Source organism: Drosophila arizonae, chromosome 3 (genome assembly GCF_054131065.1).
Source record: "Drosophila arizonae isolate 15081-1271.41 chromosome 3, UAZ_ARI_1.0, whole genome shotgun sequence".
NCBI lineage: Eukaryota > Metazoa > Arthropoda > Insecta > Diptera > Drosophilidae > Drosophila > Drosophila arizonae.
The window spans coordinates 8,569,203-8,593,556 of NC_142923.1; the positions used below are offsets into that span (position 1 = coordinate 8,569,203).

At 43.2% G+C, this 24,354-nt stretch overlaps 6 protein-coding genes across 20 annotated transcripts in view; 3 read left to right on the forward strand and 3 right to left on the reverse strand.

Annotated features, from left to right (window-relative positions):
• LOC108611049 (uncharacterized) overlaps window positions 1–10,434 on the forward strand; it is a 54,593-nt gene extending 44,159 nt beyond the window's left edge. For 10 of the 13 annotated variants that reach the window (XM_089464295.1, XM_089464294.1, XM_089464296.1 and 7 more), the window contains exons 3-5: window positions 5,044–5,838; window positions 5,910–6,232; window positions 6,290–10,434. In XM_089464295.1, coding sequence (XP_089320421.1) covers window positions 5,061–5,838; window positions 5,910–6,232; window positions 6,290–8,185 — 2,997 coding nt within the window. In that variant the 5' untranslated portion in view covers window positions 5,044–5,060 and the 3' untranslated portion in view covers window positions 8,186–10,434. Of the gene's footprint in view, window positions 1–3,520; window positions 4,638–5,043; window positions 5,839–5,909; window positions 6,233–6,289 lie in introns of those variants that run through there. The other 3 variants (XM_089464303.1, XM_089464307.1, XM_089464306.1) reach the window with 2 other exon arrangements.
• Window positions 10,423–11,130, reverse strand: Dim1 (thioredoxin-like protein Dim1). The gene is made up of 2 exons (XM_018003496.2): window positions 10,942–11,130; window positions 10,423–10,861 (listed from the first exon to the last, which is right to left on the reverse strand). The coding sequence occupies exons 1-2, from the start codon at window positions 11,017–11,019 to the stop codon at window positions 10,511–10,513; spliced, it is 429 nt and encodes a 142-aa protein (XP_017858985.1). The 5' UTR covers window positions 11,020–11,130; the 3' UTR covers window positions 10,423–10,510.
• Window positions 11,131–11,230: 100 nt separating this feature from the next.
• Window positions 11,231–13,549, reverse strand: LOC108611050 (uncharacterized). Its single transcript, XM_018003491.2, has 3 exons — window positions 13,048–13,549; window positions 12,599–12,990; window positions 11,231–12,537 (listed from the first exon to the last, which is right to left on the reverse strand). The coding sequence occupies exons 1-3, from the start codon at window positions 13,227–13,229 to the stop codon at window positions 11,282–11,284; spliced, it is 1,830 nt and encodes a 609-aa protein (XP_017858980.1). The 5' UTR covers window positions 13,230–13,549; the 3' UTR covers window positions 11,231–11,281.
• A 974-nt stretch (window positions 13,550–14,523) lies between these two features.
• Window positions 14,524–21,238, reverse strand: l(2)k05819 (transmembrane protein 94-like protein l(2)k05819). Of its 3 annotated transcripts, XM_018003487.2 has the most exons (10): window positions 20,982–21,238; window positions 20,265–20,904; window positions 19,497–20,202; window positions 19,281–19,440; window positions 18,193–18,289; window positions 17,278–18,079; window positions 15,962–17,103; window positions 15,749–15,905; window positions 15,036–15,285; window positions 14,524–14,969 (listed from the first exon to the last, which is right to left on the reverse strand). In XM_018003487.2, exons 1-10 carry the CDS (start codon window positions 21,236–21,238, stop codon window positions 14,897–14,899), a joined length of 4,284 nt encoding a protein of 1,427 aa, XP_017858976.1. In that variant the 3' UTR covers window positions 14,524–14,896. The 3 variants fall into 3 exon arrangements, with proteins under 3 accessions (XP_017858976.1, XP_017858975.1, XP_017858974.1); XM_018003486.2 differs by having other exon boundaries at window positions 15,962–18,079; window positions 19,323–19,440; XM_018003485.2 differs by having other exon boundaries at window positions 15,962–18,079.
• A 529-nt stretch (window positions 21,239–21,767) lies between these two features.
• On the forward strand, window positions 21,768–23,085 carry LOC108611051 (Parkin Interacting Substrate). The gene has a single exon (XM_018003493.2). The coding sequence runs from the start codon at window positions 21,768–21,770 to the stop codon at window positions 22,977–22,979; it is 1,212 nt and encodes a 403-aa protein (XP_017858982.1). The 3' UTR covers window positions 22,980–23,085.
• Window positions 23,086–23,182: 97 nt separating this feature from the next.
• Window positions 23,183–24,353, forward strand: LOC108611052 (protein YIPF6). The gene is made up of 5 exons (XM_018003494.2): window positions 23,183–23,322; window positions 23,395–23,605; window positions 23,676–23,847; window positions 23,915–24,072; window positions 24,144–24,353. The coding sequence occupies exons 1-5, from the start codon at window positions 23,305–23,307 to the stop codon at window positions 24,254–24,256; spliced, it is 672 nt and encodes a 223-aa protein (XP_017858983.1). The 5' UTR covers window positions 23,183–23,304; the 3' UTR covers window positions 24,257–24,353.
• Window position 24,354: the final 1 nt, after the last annotated feature.

Sequence of the window (24,354 nt, forward strand, 5' to 3'; positions counted from 1 at the left end):
GCAAAAGTAAAGCCGTTTGCCACTCGACTGTAGGTGGCCACTGGAACAGGAGCTGGAGCTGCCAGTGGCTTAACACACTGACTGGTTGCGACTGATTGTCATGTAATATTCTGCTGCTGCCTCTGTTGCTGCTGCTGCTGCTGGTATCCTGTGTCATCATCATTGGAGAGGCTGAGCACGTTTTAGTGTTAAATATTTGAGCAAATATTAAATGTAGTCGAAAGTCCAAGACGTGACACATTTAGCGGGCCAAAATCGAATTTCACAAATGACCAAAACTCTGACTTTAAGCGCATAATTTGTGCGTCAATGAACAGCGAGAAGAGCGCAACAGTAATAACACGACAACACGAACGCAATTTAAATGATATTTCAGCTTATTTTTATCAGCAACATTTCATATGAAATAAATGATGCCAAAGGCATCAGCTCAGGCAGAGGGAGCGAGACGGAGTGAGAGGGAGCGCAGGCCTAATGCTTGCCTCTGTCTGACTCGTGATCATAAACGTAAAACGCTTAGCATTTAAGACAAAACAAAAAACAATTGAATCAATCAAGAGATGTTAGCTAAGAGATACCCTGTATATGAGTATTGGAGCGGCTAACATTATACTGATTTGAATGCAAATAGCAATATTTATCTATAGGTATCGATTTATGTAGTGTGAAACGACTAGAAGACTAAGCAATAACAGAAAGTTCTGTCGATATATCGATATTTATCGATTTGTGCTTTTGGACGGTGATTGGATAATTTTGAAGTTTCCGTCTAATAATAGCGTTTTACACATATCGATATTTATCAATAACTAACTAAAGAACTAAAATAAACTTAAAGTTTATATTGCAAAAGGAGGAGTTTATCCGGAACTGGGATACACGTGCATCTAACTTTTTTCTCATAGTTAATTAAGCCCTTAGCCCATATCATATTTTATTTTAGTACACACTTATCTACCCAGATTGTCTGCCAGGCCAAGACAGACATGGATTTCTGTCTCTCATAATGAATACACCTTTTGGCTCATTTTCAATTTGTACAGAGTATATAAACACAAATATACAGAGGCACACACATACAGGCAAGCACTGACAAGTAGAATCGTTTGCACAGGGCCCATGGGCAAGGGGAAGGAAAGGGAAAGGGCTGAAGGGGTGGCAAAAAGCGGGCACGGCTAACAATGCCGCCAAATGAAACAACAAAAAACATGGCTATAACAATAAAAGCACAACAATAAACAGTAACAACGAGCCTAACGTGGGTAAGGATGTGCGCGCTGGCAAGGACGTGGGCTCAGGAACAGGAGCCACAGTTACGGTGCCAAAGCCAGAGACAGCAACAGCAACAGAAACAGAGACAGAGACAGAGACGGAGATCCTCATGGCCGTGCGCCTGCCAAGTGTACCAGATTAACGAAATGTTTGTTAAATGGCCCACGCTTCTTATTGTTGTTGTTGTTGTTGTTCTCGTTGTCGTTGCTGTGGGCAGGCGGTTAAGTGTGGCAAGTGGGCGTGACGCATAATTTGACAGAAAATGGCGCCACATTCCCCGAAACGCTACATGGACAAGACCCGCGCTAATAAGCCAGTGCCTAGCGCTTCCGCTTAGCCTAGGTCTTTAAAGAGCCGCGGCTCTGGCCTAGGCAATATCTTAAGAAAAACAGTTGAAACAGCTTAGGCAGACATTTTAATTAATTAAAAATATAATAATACCCAAAAAATTATGCACAAAGAAGTCATGCATATATATATTTTCCATTTTCATTATAATTTGCATTTTCATTTGCCTAATGCTTGTAAAAGCAGCTTATTGGATATAATATAAGTAAAATGTATTCCTCGGAATAACAATGCTGGCCATTTGCCTAGAGACATGAATATTTAAGTGAGTTGTATATCAAAATCTTAAAGTCTTCAGTTAAAAAAAAATAATAATATTTTCAATACAAATTTTTGCAGTTTTATATGTTTCTTCTTTTCTTAGAAATGAAATTATGTATATTAAATTATAAATGTGGAAATCATTTAAATTTTTTTAATGCTTTTGTTTTTGCAGTGCGATCTTGACAATTTGAAATAAATAATATATAATCCTAATATATAATTTGTCCTTGTCTAAATTAGCTTTTATGTAACTTTTTCTTATTAAAGCTCATTAAATAATTTTATAGCAATCCTTTTTCAATTTTAATCTACAATTTTTTGTCTGCCACTTAATTATTAATGTATCCTCAGTTGTGGTCACACATCTTTTTTCATATTTGCGCCTCAATACACATGAATGATTTCTTTGTGGAAAGTGCAAAGCTGAAAGCACAGCTCAATACGTTGTGCCAAATACGCACAATAACAATACAAGCATTATTACATACATAGGGGTGCACGTATATAAATGTGTAATATGCTTTCATATGTATTTGTATGTGTGTAATTTCAATTGATTTGCCGTCAATTTCATTTTTGCCCTGTGCTAAATGGCAAAAGTGGCCCGTGGCAAAAAAAAGAAAGAAAACATACACACACACACACACACACACACACACACACACACACACACACACACACACACACACACACCGGGCAGCAGCTACATGACGTTAACATTGATGAATTATTGTTCCGCTGAAGTCCTCTCCATACACATACACACAGACAATGTGCACAAATGAACACACACACATTACGCATACGCAGCATGGGCCAAGTCAAGTTGCGGCTGCCTGTCAGCAGCCGCTCTCGTTCTCTATGCCTTTGCCATCGAATTTGGCCCGCTGTCTAACCGCAATCATTCATCATCCAGCAACAACAACATGTTGCTTTGCTGCGGTTAGTCTGGCTTACCATTTTCCGCTCATTTTGCCTACCCACATCGCCTTGACATCGATATGGTGTTGATATACACTCTGCGCCGACATCGTTAATGTTAATGCTATTCTATCTATTGCCTCGGCTGCCTATCTCTGTTTGCTGTTTTACCTTCCTTCGCAATTATAAGTTTACGTATCCTAAATCCCCAAGGATCTTAGGTAATCTTTCAGCTCTCTGTCTGTGGCGCACATACATATATATTGTATATTTATTTATATATACGTGTGCTTGTAAAGACATTGTTCAATGACAGCTTCAACTTTTTCAAAGTAACCAAATACTCAATGCACAAAAATAGCAATGAAACAGGTGTGGATAAGGTGCAAATTCTTTGAGAACTTTTGTAACCTGTTTATGAAGCAATCCACATCGAGTTGTAAGTCTGTATTGTACTTACGTAGTATAAGTACTTACGTATGAAGAATTTCAAAAATATCGATAGATTGATAATATTGAGAGTGATTTAAATTTAAATTTGAAAACTAAAAACAATCGATATCAATAAATCGATAGATGACTAGGAAATGCAAATCACGAATATTTTAATAAGACTTGTAAACTTTCTCAGATGATATTGCTTCAAGTAGTTAATTGGCATTGTTAAAGCCATAAACATGTGAGATCAATTGCTTTTTTCAACTTTTCAAAGTTTACAAACAATTTATTTAATGTGACTGCCAAATGGTTGACTTTACAAATTGTTGCCATTTAGCTTAAGCTAAACAGACATTTAAAAGCAGCCAAACAGTCGGAAAAATGAATGAGAATAAAAATGCTGAAGCTGAAAAGTCATTAAAAATCACTTGAAAGTGCTTAGACTGCAATTTCACTTCACGTTTGCGCCTCATTATGCTGCACGGCGCAAAAGGAACACGAATTATGGCCAATGCATAATGGCCATTAAAAACTTTTTTTGTCTGCCCAAGCAATCTAAAAAATTGGAAAGAAACAAAATGGAAACAAGCTGTAAAAAGCGTGGTGCACAAAAGGAATGAAAGAAAAAGAGAATGAGAAAGAGAAAAAACTCACCCACACGCATACACAACACGGAACGAAGAATACTGAGCCAAGGTAAAGGAGCGGCACATTAGACCAAAACTTTTACAATAATACATTTGGAAGCGACTGATGGGCAGTGCGTCCTTGGACAGGATAAATATAAAAGAAGAGATGTATGCGCCACACGCACACACACACAAAGTGGAAAAACTACATAAAACACAAAAAAAAAAAAGAACAAAATGAAGGAAGAGAAAGCAAAAACGACAAGTTGGATAGAAAATTCAGCAGAGCGCAGTTCCGCAACTGCGCGGCTGTCAATACAAAAACGAACAATTAGATGGGCAGCAAGTGGACAGGGTATAGGTATGTTTGGTGGTGTCAGCGCGCAGGGTGTACGGGGTGAGCCTCCATGCCTGCCTGTCTGCCAATGACAATGAGCCAGCGGGCAGCGCAGGACAAACAACAGGCAACAGGCGATTCGTCCTTCTGAATTATTGAGCGTGCAACTTGTTGAAAATCCAAGGATGTAATGGAGCTACACTCACACACAAACACCCTTACTCACAAACACACTCATACTCTCTCGTCAATATATAAATATAACTTTAATTTACTCATTTCAACAGAACATTGAAATATTTACCAAGTTATTTCCCAAAGGGAATTTCTGCATTGCGCGTGAAAAGTGCTGAGGAGAAATGTGAAATGAAAGCGCTAAAAAACAATTAAAAACTTTGCCAGAGCTTGTGAAGAATGCGCTAAGAAATGTGAATGGGCTTATAGCATTTTAATTGCAGTGGGAGGCGAATAAAGCCATCCGCTGTGACTCGCTTGAAAATGTTGCAAAGCATCCACACAATTTATTTATTGAAGCGCCTGGCATTGTTTCCACGGCATGGGGAAATTTTCAATTTAAGCAATTAGGCAATTTAAAAACGTTTGGTCAGCGTTTAGATAATTTCAATTCCAGGAATATTCCAGTATTATCTTTTTGAATTTGATTGCTGCTCGCTTATAATCGATAAATGCTTATCATTTTTGCCTATCTGGCAGCTCTTTTGTCCGAGTTCACAATAGTTCAACTTCTGGACTCACTGTGGCTTATAAATTCGACTTATAACCGCCAATTGTAATGTTATTAACTTTCTTGAGTTTTATCTCTTTGCATTCCAGACAATGTTTCAATAGAGATGGCCAAACTTTCACGACGCGCTCCGTCGTCTGCAGCAACGCCATCAACAGCAACAGCAACAGCATCAACAACAACAGCTAACGCAGCAACAACAACTCCTCCAACAACACGTACAACGGCTAGTCATGCTCGAGGCTCAGCTCAAGCAGAACCACTGCAACGCATCACCCGTGCATCTAACCCAAAGAACCCCCAAGTGGCCGCCCTCGTTGATCCCGATGCCAATGGCATTCTACATGAGCCGTCGTCTGCACCACCGGCACCGCCGGCGTACCCCAATCACAACAGCAACACTGCCGCCGCTGCGACTTCCCCCGCACCTGTATATGCACACGCACCCACTTCCGTCACGGCCACGCCCTATATGCCACTGTTGCCGCCCGGCGAGCTCAATCTGACCGAAGCGGAAAATGCAGCCGAACGTGCACGCATCCGAGCGGAATTCTTTGCGACGTATGACGTGATGACAGGTGTACGCATCGCCGCCACGCTGGGCGGTTTCTTTGGCCTGATGGTGTTCCTCATCGTGTGGAAAAGTCGCAGCAGCAGCAACGAAACACTCAAGGTGCTCAAGGATCCCAAAATGGCAGCAGTGGCCGCTGTATGCATGCAGGAGGAGGAGGAGCGCGAGTTGCAGGAGGCCATTGTAGCCACGGGCATGTCCATCTATCCGGATGAGTACGATGCACTGGTCTATCGACGTCAGCGCATGCTCTCCCTGGGCAATGTGAGCGCTCCGCCGCTCCTCAATCGCGGCTATCGCTGCGCATCTGTAGGCAAGTCAATAGAACAAACAAGGAAACTCTTTCCCCGATCTGAGCTAATCCCTTAACTTTTGCGCTTGCAGGTGGCGTTGGCGTGCCTGGACCAGTGGGATATAATTATTTATTGGAGCCGCCACGGCGTTTTTCCTATTCGGCCATGTCCGCTGGTGGAGGAGCTCCTCATGGCTCGCACGGGAGACGGAAAAGTGGTTCGGAGTCCTCGCGCATTTTCAGCAACTATCCCATGGGCGGCAGCTTTGGCACTGACGATTACTTTATAGAAACGGAGGACGAACTGGAAAATGATGAGTATATGCAGCGCGGGGCGCAAGACGAACAGGAGCAGCTGCACCAACGCACAGATTCCACACGCAGCAAACAGGGGTTTCTGTCCGTGCCGATGGCGGTGAGTGGGAGACGCCCTAGACTTTCATCTCTCAACCATAACTCTGTTTCTCCACAGGGCCACGACTCACGTCGCAGTAGCGCGATGACCTGCTGCAGTACGGATAGCTCCTATCTGGAGCGACGCACTTCCGCCTATACGCTGGGCATGAGCAACCTGCCACCAACGCTGCAGCGTAAGTTGTCAACGGCATCGCGCACATCGAGCATTGAGAACTGGGACTATTATTATCCGGACATACAGGTGATACAGCCGACGCCAAAGGCCTCGCCGTGTCCATCGGAACGCAGCATACATGAGCCCACAGCGAAGAGCTCGACAGTTGGCCTAGGCGCGCCCAGCATTAAGCGCAAGCACAGCATCGTTTCGTATGATCCGGAGAGCGCCCAAGCCGGACGCAAGCAGCAGATACACTCAATCAGCGCGGACACCGTGGATGTGTATCCCTACAATCAAAGCGCACTCACGGAAGCCATCGATCTGGGACTGCCTCTGGCCAAGCCACTGCAATCAGCACCGCCCACCAGCCACCACCAACAGGCCTTTCACTTCTGCGACTCGCCGTCGGAAGAGCTGCGACTGGGCGTACGTCGCAAACTGATGCTGGTCGAGCTGCAGCGGAATGTGGAGAGCAACAACAACAGCTATCCCTACACAGCGAATGCAGCTGTGCCGGCCCCGGCAACGGCCACCTCCAGCAGCATTAGCGTGGACAGCACGCCCGTTAGCTTGGACCGGTTGAATGGCACCGCCAGCGGCAGCGCCAGCCTGGGCACCATTTCGGCCAAGGTGCTGCAAAACGCGCAGGTGGCTGATGGCAAGCGTGCGCCTCTTGCTTCATTAAGTTCCTTTAAGATCTCCTCGCTGGAATGCCCAGACTCGGAGCTGCGCTCATTAGACGAGGACTCCGTGTTTGGGCTGGAGGAGAGCGCCGCCGACACAGACGACGACATGCAGCAGCTGAGCAGCGACAGTGAGGAGCAAAATCTGGCACTGGCCGCTGGGCAGACGGCTCAACCGCTCAATCCCCTTCCACAGCCGGCTGTGGTGCTGCCCATCAAGCGATTAAGTCTTAGCGGCGTGCCCATGATGGGTGGCGCGCGGCCAAGGCGCCCACTTTTACAGCGGCATCGCACCATTGGCGCTTCCTACAGCGATCGTGTTGCTCTGGGTGTGCATGGGCAGCCTGTGCCGCCGCCCCTCGAGACGCATTTCGGGCCTGTGGTCTGCAGTCCGCCGCAGCGACGGGCCCAGCTGCTGCAGCAGCACAGCGATCCGCAGACGACAACGACAACAACAACGACAACCACCACAACAACCGAGGAGGATACATGCTCCACGCTCAACACCGAGCTGGGCATGCTGGATGTTGGGGCTGCAGTGGGCGCGAGTCCCTCTAGCGGAGCTGGTGGTGGTGAATCGGCGACCCAAACGCAATACAGCAGCCTCAATACAGTCATCAGTGTGGGTCACTCCAGTCCAAGTCCACAGATGGACAATAATTACGTGTGTTCCACAAATGTTGCCGCTGGCCAGACTCAGGCGCAAACGCAGGCAGCGGGAGCAGCAACAGTTCCACAGCATCTAGCACAACTGCCATCCAACAGTAGACTGGGCCACGATCCGTGCGCCTCTTCCATATCCGACTCAGTGATAGCCACCAGGCCGCAAACCATATGCATGCCCGCCTCCTTGAAGGAGCTCATCCTGCGCGGCGGAGGCGCCAGCAAAAGTGCCCACAATTTGAATCAGCACAGCAGCGAGACGACAGCAACGACAGCTGTTATGCTAGAGCTGCCACTCATCAGGCTGCCGAACGACGAGGACGAGGATGACGACGACGATGACAATGACGAGGAGCACTTGGAGCAGAATGATGGGCTGAGTGTGGAGGAACGGGATCCCAGCCTGCCCGGCACTGCGAGAAAATGGTCAAAGGAGACGCTATTCTAGCCCAGTTTGTGGCCACTGCTGCAATGCGTGCAGTCCCCAACAAGAGCTTAACAACTGACTTTTAGGGTAGTCAACCCGCTAGCTAGTAGGGCTGCCACCCCTTCAATTTGCTAGCCAAGCGGACTACGTAACGTATTTTGTTTGCATAGAAGAAAGGGAGATATAGCAAAATGAAATGCAAAATTAGAAAAATTCGAAATGAAAAATAAAATAAGAAAATTAAGAATTCAAAGCAAAAGAGCAACAACGTATTCGTACTTAGAGACTGTTGTCTATTATTGTTAATAGAACTCTAAAAGTTAAGTAGTGATACTCGGATTTATTTTTCACACTATCTATAACAAAATCCATATATATATATATATATATAGCGAACGTTTATACATATACACGTATACATATACTATTTCTATATAGTACTCGTAGTTTGCCAGCAGCCAGTATCCCTCACTTTATTTCTAAAATGGAAACCAAAAATCATTACTCTACTAGTGTCTTAAACAGCAGCCAGCAAAAACTACAATTACAAAGAAATCATAATAATATTAATAAATACTTGAAGTATTGTAAATTAGAATTTTATATAGATCGTGCACAGCGAAGAACTTTGCAAACTTTAAAAACATACTGATGTACACTGACAGAAACAAGCCTAAACAATATATAAATATAGAATACATATAGATGAGAACTTAAAGACCTCGATAAGCGTTAGTCGAACTATAGCTGTTGCCTACTTTTCAAATGTGTTTTGTTTGTATCTACGACGCTGACTCTCCTAGCATTTCCCCAAACTTTTTCTGATGACAAATTCGAAAACAAATTGTTGAAGCAAACCTTAATATTATTAAAAAAACATGAAAACAAAAATTAGTTGTTGTCAAAAGCGAATATAAGCAAAAAGAAAATATAGCGTTACTTAAACATAGATATGTTTAAATAGTATGAACAATTTCCTAACTCATCCCACCTACGCATCTCTATTTTTCTATGAAAATGCATTTGCTCCACAAGTGAGAACAAGTTATAGCAAAATAATTTGTATTTTTCAAAACGGAAAAATACAATGTTGAAATCAAAATACAGAAATATTTATAATGAATATATATACATATACATAAATATATGTATATATATACATGTGTAGTAATGAGACATAAACTAGAGCTGCATTTGGGTGGAGGTATTCAACGAAAAAAAAACCTATTTAGAGACTTTCTCACATGCCTGAGCCTAATTTGTACCTATATCCTATTGCATAAGTGTGTAAATCAAGCCCTATTTAAAGCAGATATTTTTGAATACTAATAAGTATTTTATACGAACTCAAACAGGCGCCTAGGAAATGGAAATATATCAAAAAATAAATCAACCATATATGAATAAATATATATGTATATTGACTTACATATAAATATTTAATTGTTGGTTATATGCTGAAGTACGGAAATATTAACAACAAAAAAACAAGTCAAAGAAAATTCAAGAAACGATTGTAGCATTAAATTTGTTTCAAATAAGCAAATTAAAATATATATTAATACTTAGCTAAAAAAAAAAAAAATGTAAGGAAAAATAATAAGCAAAACTAAGATTAATAAGTAAAAAAAAAAAAATAATAATAATAATATAAAATAATAATTTAATAAATAAAGAGTAGCAGAACCAATTGTTAAACTAAGCTTATTAAAATATAAGATCCATAAAAATACAAAAACAAAAACCGAGCTGTTGTATTAAATGAACAATAATAAATGGATAAAGCTAAAAATGTATTGGAAAAAGGTTCAGCAAATTTATATAAAAAAGAAAACTTTAGAAATTACGATTTACAATTTACAATTTTTTTTTTTTTTAGTTTTCTATATCTCTGAAAAAGCTTTCTTTGCTTTTTTACTTTTGTACTAATACAAATTTCTTATAAGTATTCCAAACTTCTGATTTCCATGAATCGTGTACCTTTAGCTACGTTTCAATTACAATTGGTAAAAAATAAAAAATAAAAATAAATAATTATAAAAGATGACTTAAAACATGACAAAAAGCAATCGAAAAATTATACTATTAAATACAGTTATAAAGCCAAAGAGCTATTAAAACAAAACTTAGTTAAATGTTATAAATATAAAAACAAAAGAAAACAGAAAATTGATGTAAATGTTAGCGATATTATTGAGAAATGTGACAAAAACAAAAAAATAAAAAAAAAACGGAAAAAAAATAAACCAAAAGAAAAATATACACAAAAAGTTGCCAAAGACAAACTTGTTTCATTTCGTAGCTTTACAGAGTAGACTTATTTATTATCATGAATACATTCAAAGCTTAGTATCTATATTTGGTGGAATAATCTTTGGGTGACACCACCAGACCACGTCCTTTGCGTGCACCACGATACACCGTCTCCACAATGTCAATCATTTCCTGCTTATCCTCCAGAGGCCAATTGATCTTATTATTGTTACCGGTGCCCAAATCAATCATAATGTGTTTATTGCGAAAGAAGAACATGACTGTGCAGGGATCGTACAACTCGTACATCTTATTGAAATCGGGCACCTCCGTTATATCCACCAGATAAATGACGGCAAAGTTTTTCACCTTCTCGGCGATGCTGTACATTACCTCGTCCATTTTCATGCATGCCGGGTCCCAATCGTGTCCAAAACGTATAACCTAAATAGTTTCAAGGTGTTAATCGACCCAATTTGAGACTTCGCTGGGCGAGACGGAACGGCGAAAGTATCTTTACTTACAACAACTCGATCTTCCTCTGAGAGTATGGCCTGGTCCACTTGCCAGCCATTGTGCAAATGCGGTAGCATATACGACATTTTGGCAAATTGCTTTTATTTATGTTATTTGCAAAGAAAACTAAACGTAAACAAATCACAAGCGAATGTGTCTAAATAAGTGTAACCATGCGCTGATAATTATTAATCGAAATTGTCATCGATACGTTTTATTTGGCCTGGAATATTTTTGGTGCTGCCAACTTAGCTGCGCGCCAAAAGCTGAATATTCAAATTTGAGGAAAACGAGAAATTTACAATAAATAGGTGTTTTATTAGCCGTAACTAGTCTGTAGCGTTTTTATCAGTTCAAATATTTTTGCCTAAAATTATCTATCTGATCCAGCACTTTAACTGTCATCTCGTTAATGAGCTCATCTCGACTTTGCTGTGAGTAATCGGGCAAACTACGCCGCGTGACGTAATGATTTGGCAAATTGACCTTGTGGCGGCCAATAGACTTGATGATCAGCCAAAGAATGTAGAAACTAAACCATACTGTGAAGTACAGTGGAATGTACCAAAGTTTGCGACCAATATAGAAATAACTGTATTTCTTGACACGGGGCTCTGGCGGCGGTGGTGGAGGTGGTGGAGGTGGTGGTGGTTCAGTCGGTGGTGGTGGTGGTGGCGGCGGTGGTGGCGGTGGTGGTGGTGGCTCCACATGATGATGATGATGCGGATGGTGATCGTAAATGACCTCTGGATACGAAACATCTGCATACGAGGGATAAACTTCTGGGTAGTGATCGTGATGATGATCATGGAAATGAGGAGGTGGAGCATGCTCCACATAATCGTGACCGTGCTCGTGCTCCGAATAGTGCTCGGGAATGTGCTCAGGGATATGATCGTGATCGTGATCGTGACCATGATCATGGTCGTGGTCTGCTGGCTTTGGTACCGCAGATTCCGGATGCGACTCTAACCAGCCAGGCGGTGGTGTAGCATATTCCATATTGGGATCATACTTATTGTCGTCACTGGGACGAGTACCATCTGTTTGCAAAGGTGGCAGAGCCATATCATCGCCGCCACCGCCTGTATCCCCATCGCTATCGGAACCACCCGCATCAGCGGGTGCTGCGTCCGCGCCCGCATCCTTGCCAGCTTGATTGTTAGAAGGTGGTATCATGTCCTGGGCACTGGCAGGCAATACACCAATCACATCATCATTCCCTGGATCATCGTCTGGCATTGCAGCAGGCGCAGCACTCGCTGTACTAGCAGCGGGCACTTTGTCCCCATTAGCAGGCTTTGGATAGGAATAGCCGGACGAGCCAATTACTGGGCCAGGATACACATAGCCTGCGTTGCTTAAGTCGTTGCCTGATGCTGGAGGCAAATAGCTGGTAACTGCATCCGATGGCTGAGCTGCCTTCGGATCATCCGAGGGCGAGGGATATTTGTTATTCAACGGTGGAAAGGAGTAGGTATCCTTGCCGGACACGTACGAGGGCACCACATTCGAGCCAGCTGCCAACTTGCCTGGCTGTTGATTATGAGCCTTGAATAGGTTCGCGGCAACATTCTGGCCAGGCGCATAGCGATCTATTTGGCCTGCAAATATTAAATGAGTCAACATATGTGCTGGATTTTGGCGGATCCACCCGATACATACCACGTTTATAGCCAGCCTTGGGCGCCTTTGGGCGACTGCCCATCGAATAGATGTGATTCTGCGAAGGACGCGGCTTGGCACTAAATTGCTGGGGCCGCGCCTTCATCAGCGGCGATATCAGCTGTCCGAAAGGATATGCAGGACGATAGTCCACGGCACGTCCCGTTGAAGCTGCCTCAATCAAACCCTCCGCTGGTGCCTCGCTGGATTCGATTGGCAGTTCCGTTGTGCTCACACTGACAGGCGTCACAAACACAGCCGAAGGCTGCTCCACAGCTGCTGTCGACTCCGCAGGCGCAGCCGAATCTTTAGCTGGCTCCGGCTGATGGTTGTAGGGTATGGGCAGGGGCAATCCCGGTGTCGTGGACACCACATTCTCGCTTGAATTGAAGCTGCGAAAAGTGACGTGGTTTATGTCTAATCCTTAGGCACTCATTTGTTAAACTCACGTTTTCGGATATATCAAGTCCGTATTCAGCGCTTTAAATATTCGCGGTCCCTGATCCGTAGCAGCTCCACTGCCACTGACCAGTACCTGAGAATAGGCCTCGATCTGAGAGGGCAACAAGATGGAGCCGATCAACAGGCCAATGACCAAAAGCAGCGCAAATTTTGCGCCGGCTCCTGGCATTATATATTATATATAGTTCGATCTTATATTAACACAGGACACTTCTTTATATTTGATATCGCACACACTGCTCCTTTTTTATAAACCGAGCTTTTACGCACTCGTCATATCCGCTCGAGCTCCGTCAACCGTGTGCATTGCACTGCGCGATATTCTCGAATCCACTGAACTGCGCTGCGCGGATTCGGTTTTATTTAATGTCTCTGAGCGATCTGGTATTTGATTTCGTTTTTTCATGACCCACTTAAGGTGCTACTAGAAGTGCTCTATATGCACGATATATATACAACGAGATACATATACATATATATGTATTTGTGGTTATCATAGACCATGCTGCATGGACAGCACTTTCATTTCGAGGCTGAGGTGCTAATTGATTCTTACTCCACATATGCCTCTGCATCTGCCGTTATGTTCTTTAGCGGCGTATCCAAAATATGGAAAGACTTAAAAACGAAGTCTGTCCGCCTAACATAACTGGAGTCTGCTCGAGCTGTGGCTGTGGCGTGTGTCTGCAATTTTGCAACCAATTAGAAAGCTTTTTATTAACAACAATTTAATTATGAACTTGTGCTTCCAAAATAAAGAAGTATTTACTGTATAACTTCATTCTGATTTATGTATATAGTATATACAAGTATTTAAATTTTTGAATACAACTATTTTAATCTCCATCTGAGAATATATCAATTAAGCTTCTCTGTAATATAATATACTTAATTACCTATATATAACAATACTATTTTATTTTGATTTTTTTTAACAGAATTATATTTATATGACGCTTAATGTTTTTACTATAAAAAATGTACATACATAAATATTGTTATGAATACAATATTATAAAAAAAAAAAAAAATTATAGTGCATATTAATAATATTAACCCAATATATTCATGGTTTCTAATACAAGTCGTGTGCTTAGTAAAACCAAAAGGTGCTAATCAATATGAGTACTATTTGCCTCGATAATAGACCAACGCCTATGGGGCCTAAGATCAAATCTCTGAAACCCAAATTAAAACATGTAGATTAAAATAAAGCCATGGCGCATATGTCAACCAGAGTCTATGGATGTGGGTCAATATATGATTCCAGCTAGGGCGTGCCAGAGCCGATTAACACCTAGTCAGGCGTGCTATACGATTGTTGATTTAGTTCATTCTCGGATCGAAAGAAAAATATGGATTCAAGTATACATAGTATATGGGAAAAGGGGAATGGAAACAGAGCAAGTTCTACAAATTTGCCTTTTAAGGAAAACTTTTACTTATTTACACACACATATACATACAAGTTGTCTTTTGTTTTTTATTTACCAGAAGTGTTCGTATATTCCATATAATAATTGCAAGTCTTTCGAATGTTAGTACATAAGTTGTGTTTGTCAGTGAAACAAGGAACAATAAAATCGAACGTTTTGAAAACTAACATAAAAGAACAGATTTTTTTTTGCGAGTCACGAATATGCTGCAATAGTTGCACAATTAAAAGTTCATCAGATATTCACAGAAACACAATGAAACTTAAATTATAAAATGAAAAGTCATTTGTCGAACATAACATTAGATTACAAGCAAACGTCTGGGCTAATGGGATAACGAAGTATATATGTACAGATGCTTGGCACATCCTACTACAAGCAGGCGTCCTTTAGGTAGCTTTTAAAATGGCGAATTCATGCCCAGCTTGGTGCCAAAATCAAGACGCGCTCGACGCTGATAGCGCGCATTAACTCTGCAAAGGAAAACAGATTATTTAGCATTTTAATTATGCCTCCTATGTATATTTAATTGAACTCACTTGTTCTCCTGCAGCTTGGCCATCTCGCTGACGATGAGACTCAGCAAGCTGCTGCCAAAGAGCACGAGCAGCGGTATCCACAGCTGCGCCAGTAGCCCATCCAGCGTCTCATCCAACAGCAGTTGCAGCCCACAGATGAGGCCGTGCAGCAGCAGCACCGCCAAGCAGGTAAATGCCCAAATGTGGTTCCTCAATGGATTGCGCTGCCAGAGCGCATGATCACGATGCACAAATGTCAAAGAGACGAGAACTGGGAAGAGAGGGGAAGAGCAGTAATTAAATCGCTTGTATATAAACAAATAGCAATGACTAAAACTGGTTATAGTATGACAATGTTTATCTAATCTATAAAAATAGAAATGGTCTGCTCATACGAGCTTATCTTTATGTTTAATAAATATGTGATTTAGATAAACCGAAACAATTATAAACCAAAATCAAAAGCTTATCACAAGAAGGCTAGCATATAGTTAATATTTGTCATTTAGTATTAATCTGACGTTACATTTATAGATATTGATTCAAGGTCGCACTGAACTTGAGTAAAAGTAAATTAAAGTCTGTAGAAGTTAAGTTTGATTATATGTTGTTTATGCTATTATATTATATAATCTGTCTAAGTGATTCTGAGCTCTTTCGACCTGCTAACTACACCTGTGAAGCCCACTAAATATAGTCGTTGTCTATCTAATACTTAGCTTAAATTTAATTACCAAAATGCAGGAGAACAGCAAACAAAGCGCAACTGCGCGCTATATAGAGACATTGATAAAATTCCACCTCAAGCTCAAAATCCTCTACCTCATCGGAGCCAGCCTCTTCCTCGCGACTGGCCAACGTTTGCGTCATGCACATCCAGTAGCCAATGAGCTGCAAGAAAGTAGCTTTAATGCGAGGCAATTGATAAAGTTAAGCCCTGCACGCACCACCGCAACAACGGGTACTAGGAATTTACAGCCGTAGCACCACATGACAAAGGCAAAGGCACGCGAATCATATTCGGTTTGCTTCTTGCTGGTAGCACGATTCATAATCTTGGGATCGAGATCGATGTGCGCCAGGGAGATGGCAATCAATGGCACCGGAACACACATCAAATAGATGCCCAGCAGCGGGGTGAGCAGTGGCGGCAGCGAGAGGCACGCGCACAGCACATTCAATATCGATATAGAGCCGGCACAGCAGGCCCAGAACTGTATGCAATTCCACAGCCCCAGCGAGAAGCGGCGTGACAGCTCAATTATGGCCACCAGCGAAAGCGGGTCGTCGCGACATATGGCTATCGAGCAGGGCAGAGAGTTGAGCAGCCGGCTCAAGTAGATGGGCGAGACGGTGTGCGGAGGTGATTGCATGGCGCGTGCTCCGCTGCCGCACTCGAGCAGCTGCTCGCTGACGAATGGCTCATCTTTAGCATCTTTGCCTTGGCATTGGCGTTGCCAGTGCAGCTTATTGTTCTGTATATTAGCCTCCGTATAGGCATCCACATCCTGGCAGACCTGCGGGTAGAGGGGCTCCACAGCAATGCTGCAGTCGGCTTGCAAGAAGATGTTCGCATTGTCGTTGCTCGCCGAGCTGCCCAGGCAGACGACAATCTCGCCATAGGACTGCATGATATCCAACATTTGACGAGTGGCCTCCGCCGAGCAGTCTGTGAATAGCGACACCTGCAGCGGCACATTATCCACCTGCTCCAGATGTGGGCGAATGTTCTCTATGCCTCTCGGCAGCTTTGCACGATTCGACATGTCGAAATTGATGGGCGCACTTTGATCGGTGCTCTCCGTGAGTGTGCTCAGTGAGCGGCAGTTCTCATCCATAGCCGAGTCGAGGGAATGTCGCTGCTTATGCCGCTCGGGATCGGGCTCTTCCTCGATTGTTAGCTCCGCATTCTCATCATTATCTTTGCTTGCATCTAGCCCATCAGCTGCATCTGAGGTTTCGGCTGGAACATTGCATTCATCGGGATTCGATATGGCACCGGGCGCCGAGCAGCTTAACGTTTTTGAGGACTCCAAATTGTTAGGCGGTTCGAGCAAGTAGCTCAGCTTAGGTCCATCCGGCGGATCACCTATAATATCAGTAGTCTGTTTAGCGATTGGCGTGCCTGTAACATCCCCATCGGGTTGCTGAATGTGCATGACGTGGTCACTGGGTAAATGAATGGCAACAGTATCTGTGGTGGTGCTGGTGGTTTTGGTATTGGTGTTGGTGGTTGTTGTATTGGTCTCATTGATTATTTTACCCGCATGCTTGGACGACTTGCTCGGATTGTCCGATTCCTTGACTTTGCTAGCCGTTGGCTTCTCTCGCTCCGGCTCTGGTTCGCTGAGCAACGAGATGTGACAATTCCAGCCGGACTCCAGACCCATCTTCTCAGAGAAGACACGCGACCGCAGCTCGTTCTCCTTGCTGAAGTGCACGAAGCGTATGCACGCTCGCTCCAGTCGCTCCACCAAATGCACAATGTCATTCTGCGCCTGATACTGCATGGTGACCATGCCAATGAACACCTGATGGCACTGCATCTCAAAGCAGCCCTCCACATCATTGCAATCCTCATCCTTGCTCTCCGAGAACAGCAGCGAGTCCGTGCTAATGCTGTGGCTCAGCTTCACATGGTGGCCACCCTCAAAGTCGCAATGCGACTTATCCACATGCTGCATGCGCAGCTTCGACTCTGGCGGCAACTCCAGATAAGCAATCTGTCCATTGCTGTGCAGCGGCCCACTCAACGCTCCATGGATGCCATGGCGCAAGGGTCGATAGGCGAACGCTGTGCAGTACGAAGTCAAAGCGCTGCGCTGATAAAAGTCCAATGCACGCTTTCGATCCTGTGGCGAGAGCGGCCGCAAGTCCTTGCCATCCCAGAAGTCATCGCAGCAGTCTAATATAATGTCCGCCGTGCCCTGCGTGAACAGCGAGAGATAGCCGCCCGGATTCTCACGCATCACCACCGACAAGGAATGAGGAAAGGGCACCTTCACCTTGCTCGAAAGCTGCAGCTGGCGAGCGAAGCGAATGTCCCGACGCACAACATCCGGTTGCTGCGAAAGAAGGGGGAGATGCATAAACCAGAAATGGAATGGGTTAGTCTGTATATTATCTTGGCAGACCAGCCACGTATAAGCCTCTCTCTGTCTGTCTCTCTCCGACTTACCAAGTGCCTATAGCTGGCCAATTGACCCTCCAGTGCAAAACGATCCGTTGCATGATCGGTGAAGCCAATCTGTTTGGCTAGCTCGCACAGACAGCGTCTGGTTCAACAAATCGAACACCATGTATAAATATATATATAGAAAACCGATTAGAACTGGCACCAACTGCTGGACTTGCGAAGGCTGATGGCTGAGTGGGTGCGTGTGTGAGAGCATGCGAGGCATTCAAGCGTAATATGTATATATATACGATTTGTATATATACTAGATGGGGGGCATTTGGGAGGGATGTTTGTTTGGATGGGGGCCGACTGTATTTGAAGCATTCTTGGCAACATAATAATTGTTGTTACTTAAAATAGCATGCCAATTAACATTAGACAAACGTATGTAGTGCTACGGATGGGATGGACGAAAAGTGCGTTCCATTGACAAACAACATATAACAAACAATGAGAATGTACAAAATCAACATTAAATAAAACCTTAATATATATATCTATATATACAAAAATAGAAATATATATGAATACAATGAAAAAGTAAAGAGGTCATGTAATTTGTTATGTTTTGCTGAATTTTTTAGGATTTATGTACAAAAATGAAATAAATAAATAATTTGCCTCAAAGTGAGCCAATTAAAATTTAGCTAAGAAATCATTCGCATATCTAAAATACTTAATGGATTTCTCGATTGTTTGTTAAACTGAAAGTCAGAAATGATTAAATTGATTTAAGAATAGTATAACTTTACCAATTGCATGTTTTGTTTACATATAGATATACTGTACTATATCTTTTAGGGAGTTTATCAATCCAATTTGAAGTGTCGGGTGTTTTGCAATCAAAACAAAAATCAAAAATTATAGCGTTGCCCCACAATAAACGTGGGCAACCCAGACTTGGCGCATATACGCAATGCATATATGCCTTATAATAATAATAAAATTAAAATAAACAATACAAGACCAAATTTGTATATAGATAATGTATATAGATAATCAATTATCATTATCGTAATAAAAGAAGAATCGGTTCTGTTTTGGTTAAGGCAACAATGATAGCAATGTTATGGCAATGAACTACGTACCCATGCAATAGGCTTTTCATACTGGACTCAAACATCGCATACCGATTCGTGACGGGCACCAGATCTTTGTCGAGCATGGCCACGGCGCTGACATGGCCACAGAACTGCGCATAGTGCTCGTGGGTCAACGGCGAACAGGTGTTCAGTAGAATGGCCAGACCTATTAGGAAGATATTCGATTTAACAAACATCAATACAGATATTCTTCTGACTCACCCAAAGGCTTTAGTGATTTGATATGCGCCTTCCACTCGTGATCGTCGAATTCCAGGCGGAAGGGGCAGTGTTGATCGTGAGTGAGATCGAGTACTTCTGCCACGACCCCTCGCTCCTTGTTCTCCGGATCACCGACATTGTCGCTTTCCGTGGACATAGACAGCTGGCTGCCACCGTCCTGCGGCTCCTCTTCGGTGTTGTGCAGAAAGAAAACCTTTTCGGCAGTGGGATTGGGCCATGAGAGGATGCCTTTCTTGTCCACACAGCAAAGCGCAGATATGGAGCCAAGCACCTGCACCAGATTGGCCGAGCGCGGCAACAGTTCGCTGTCACCCTGCCACAGCTGCATCCAGATGCGCAACACATTGGAGCGTAGCAGCGAAATGCTATCGTAGTCATAGCCTGGTGTATCTATATCTAGGTCCTCAAACGATTTACTGGTGCACTTCTCCAGTATGGCCTGCGGCGTTTTCAGGAAGCACTGCAGTCGCGCAATGCCCCACAGATTCATGGAAATCCACAGCACTGGAAAAACCAATGGCAACAAGGGTATAACAGCCGCTGCTGGTGAGCCAATCAGAACATGTCGCCAATTGTGCTTCTCATCCGTGGACAATCCATAACCGTGCAGACGCAGCAGGCCCGCAAAGAGAGTGATGACCAAGGCGCTTATAAACCCCCATTGTTGTATGTACTTTGTCACCAGCTTAAGACAAAAGAGCACAGTTTTATAAAGAATAATTGTTTGAATTAGTAATGATCTCTTACCAAATAGCGTTGTTGATTGTAAATGGTTGGGGGTCGTTTCAGCGAGTTCTTTAGGCACAAACGTAAGTTCTCCAAATACGGCGTGCGCTCGAGGCAGCATACTAAATCGGGCAGCGGCGCACGTGCCGTTGGTTTGACTGGCGGATCGCCAAGCTGCGCCGCAGAGATGCCATAGATTTCGCTGGTATTGAAAAACCGTTTAGTCTGCAGCTCATGGCAGGGTCCAGGCGATATGTGACCCGGTCGCAGCACAATGTAATCTCCACGCACCAACAGCGCCCAGGGCAGATTAACTATATGCCCATCTCGATAGGTCCACTGTAGTGAGACGCATGGAGACATGGGGTTATTTAGATGCGGATAGTTCGATTCATGCCAATTGTCGCTCAGATGCTGCTCGGCCAGCCGCAGCTCCGACAAAGCATGTCGAGTCTTTCGAAAGATTTCCGTACGTCGCAAATTACTCTCCCTAATGACCACATATAAATCCACCAGCAGAATGATAAGCAAACAAATTGCGGGCCAGAACATGCCTGTGATCAAGAGAGCGCCGCTTGTCACCAGCGTCGTGCCGATTGATAGCCAGCCGAGGGGGCTGTCATAGCGCTTCATGAATGCCGCACGAAATTTACAAGTGCAGCTAATTGAAGAGTAGGGGATACAAGTTGGGTATTATTACACTTAGAGGTCATTGATTGTGCCCGTACGCAAGCATACCTCTCTGCTCTGCTCGCCCGCTCATGCTCCAGCAGCACGTTCTCAATGTCCTCGTGCAGCCGTGAAAGTGCCACCTTTGTGGTCAGGCCGTATTGTATGTTTTGCTTACGCGCAGACTTCGACGACGACGTCGACGGTGACGCCGATGGCATACGCCTTCCTGCCTCTGGCACGGCGTCTGCGTCAGCGTCAGCGTCACCTTTGTCATTGCTACATTTTGGCTCCGTTGCTGCCTCTGCTGTGTTTTCGCTCGGCATCTTACCGTCTTAAACCGCAAATTTAATATTACTTTCAGTTAGCATACGCCTGTCTAACACATTGTTTTCACAATATCTCTATGCACTGGTTGCTGCTGCTGCTAGAATGCGTGTGTTTATTTGTTGCTGTTCGCTTTGCTTGTGCGAAATACATATGTGCACGCGTTGCCAAACGTGCGTTGCGCTGCTGCCACTATTTGCATACAGTTGGCAACGCTACTCACTGATAAGAGGCGCAGTCAAACTTTTAAAAAGAGACGCCACTTGTCAAGGTTTGTTTACATTGAGATTCCCCTATCTCTAAAAGGTGTAAGCTATTTTATATTTTCTAAATAATTATTATTTTCCTTTAATCCAGTTAATAGTAAATTCACATTTATTACTCTAGCCAATCTACTGGCTTAATGATATTTGTTTTATCAGCATCGATAGACCAACTATCGTCAAGTGTTTTTGTAATTCGCGATATTTTTCAACTTGTCCATCTTTTGTTGTTGTTGAAGAGCAGGTCGTATATACAACATTTGCCATGGAGCAGATCTGCCGCACATGCATGACCAACTCGGTAGCTCTCGTGGATATATTCACCGATCAGCGGGAACCTAGTTTGGCCGCAATGCTCTGTGAGTGCGTCGCCTCCATCACAATCAATTTAAATGATGAGCTGCCACAGAAAATGTGCCTTTCGTGCATTTGTGATATACAAACTGCATTTGCATTCAAGCGCAGGTGCGAGAAAAGTCATCAGGTGCTTAGCGAGAACTTAAAAAAAAGTGAAATGCTAGATGCAATAAAGGTTGAAGTACCAGAGGCGGACACATACGTATTGTTGGGCACTGAGTATAATTTACAAGAGGAGCAAAATGCATGCAAAATAGAAGACAATGATAACAGCAGTTCCATTGTTGCTGTATCTAATCAAAATCCATCTAACCTTCAGCTGAAGAGCAGCGAAGCAAATATACAGTCAGAATTGCTGGAAACAGAGAACTGGGAACGGTCAGACCTAGATATGGATATAGGTTGCATCAAAGTGGAACAAGAGGCGCAACAAGTTGAATCCAATCCGCTGACAGATGACGAAGCGAACCAAAAAGAGTTCGAATCCAATGCTGCCACAGAACATTCTCCTAGGAGAGAGACCAAAAAGGGGCAATTTACGTGTCCACACTGCCCAAAAAGGTTTTCCCAAAAATGTCATCTCAACTCGCACATTCGCATCCACACAGGCGAGAAGCCATTTAAATGCCCGCATTGTCCGAAAGCCTTTAGCCAGGCTTCAAATCTCCGCAAGCACATGTGCATCCATTCAGGTGAACGCCCGTTTAAGTGTCCCCACTGTACGCGAGCCTTTACGCGCCACACGGATCTTCAGTACCACGTCTCCACGCATCCAGGCAAACAGACTTACAAATGCCAGAGCTGCACAAGATATTTTATTGAGGAGGCCGAGCTTGAGGAGCATATGCGATATCATAATGGTGAACGTACTTACAAATGTCAACTTTGTCCAAGGGAATATGTTCTCGCCTGGCAGCTGCAGCGGCATATCCGCACGCATACGGGCGAGCATCCATTCAAGTGTCCGCATTGCCCCAAAACTTGTGTTGACAAAGGAGAGCTTGGCAGGCACATACGGTCTCACACTGGAGAGCGTCCACACAAATGTCCACAATGTCCAAAAGCCTTTACTCGAGCTAGTTATCTAAAAGCGCACATAAACGCTCATACTGGACATTAGTGACTTTTAGTGTTAAACTGAAAGTTGATTCTGTAAATATATAAATTAATGTAATGTTATAATTAGCTATATATTAAATTAAATGTGTAATATATATGTACATGTATATGATTAAAGATTTAAATTTTAATTGAAATCAAAACATTTAAAAACTATATTAATTCGATTACATTTTTAGATTTTGAAAAATATCGATATCTCGTTCTGTTTAATATCGATAGGCGATGTTGCGATAACAGACTGAAAAAAGTGTTGGCAATTGATTTCATTAAAAAAATATATTATTTTATGCCTGTGCGTAGCAAAAACAAATAAAAGCTTCTATATGGACTCCAGGCTGGATGTAAGTGCTTAAGCCGAAGACAAGAAACATTTCCTTGCCAAGGAACTTCTATTAACTGTGTTCGTTTCATAGATGTTTGAGGACGTCAATACATCGCCCTCTTTGGAGGGCGACATGTCTATACCGGGCAAACGCACGACAACAACATCACAACATGGAGTGCCCGAATATAACACCCTGGACGAGCCCATACGTGAAACGGTGTTGAGAGATATACGCGCTGTTGGCGTAAAGTTCTATCATGTGCTCTATCCCAAAGAGAAGTCGAGTCTGCTGCGCGATTGTACGTCATCAGAAGCCACTGCAATATGTATGCGTCAGCAGTTTGTAATGTTTACATTTTTTTCTTACAGGGGATTTATGGGGTCCTTTGGTGCTGTGCACCTTTATGGCTACCATTCTGCAAGGCTCCTCGTCTGCGGACAGCATGTCTGATAATGGACCCGAATTCGCGCAGGTCTTTGTGATTGTTTGGATAGGTGCAGCCATTGTAACGCTCAACTCCAAACTGCTTGGTGGCAATATGTATGTAGCTCAAACAGCAACTATTGTATTTACTTAACTATTACATTATTTACTCTTTGTTGAACAGCTCATTTTTCCAATCGGTTTGCGTGCTCGGCTATTGCCTAACACCCATTGCTCTTTCCTTAATCATTTGTCGTATCATATTGTTATCCAGTCAGACGCGTTTTCTTTTCTTCTTACGCTTTGTTACCACGACACTAGGCTTTGCCTGGGCTACATACGGTAAGTAGACATATGGTGTATGATAAATCATGCCTTCATTAATTATTATTTTCTTTTATTTTATTGTGCAGCTTCGTTTATCTTTCTGGGTCAAAGCCAACCGCCGCATCGCAAGCCACTCGCAGTCTATCCCATATTTTTGTTTTTCTTCGTCATATCCTGGCTGGTGTTATCGCATAATTAGTTATTAGCTGTGCTTAGTTTATAAATTGTATCAACTTTCCATAGCATAACCAAATCGATTGTAAATTTATATATATATTTTAATTTGATAACTGTGAC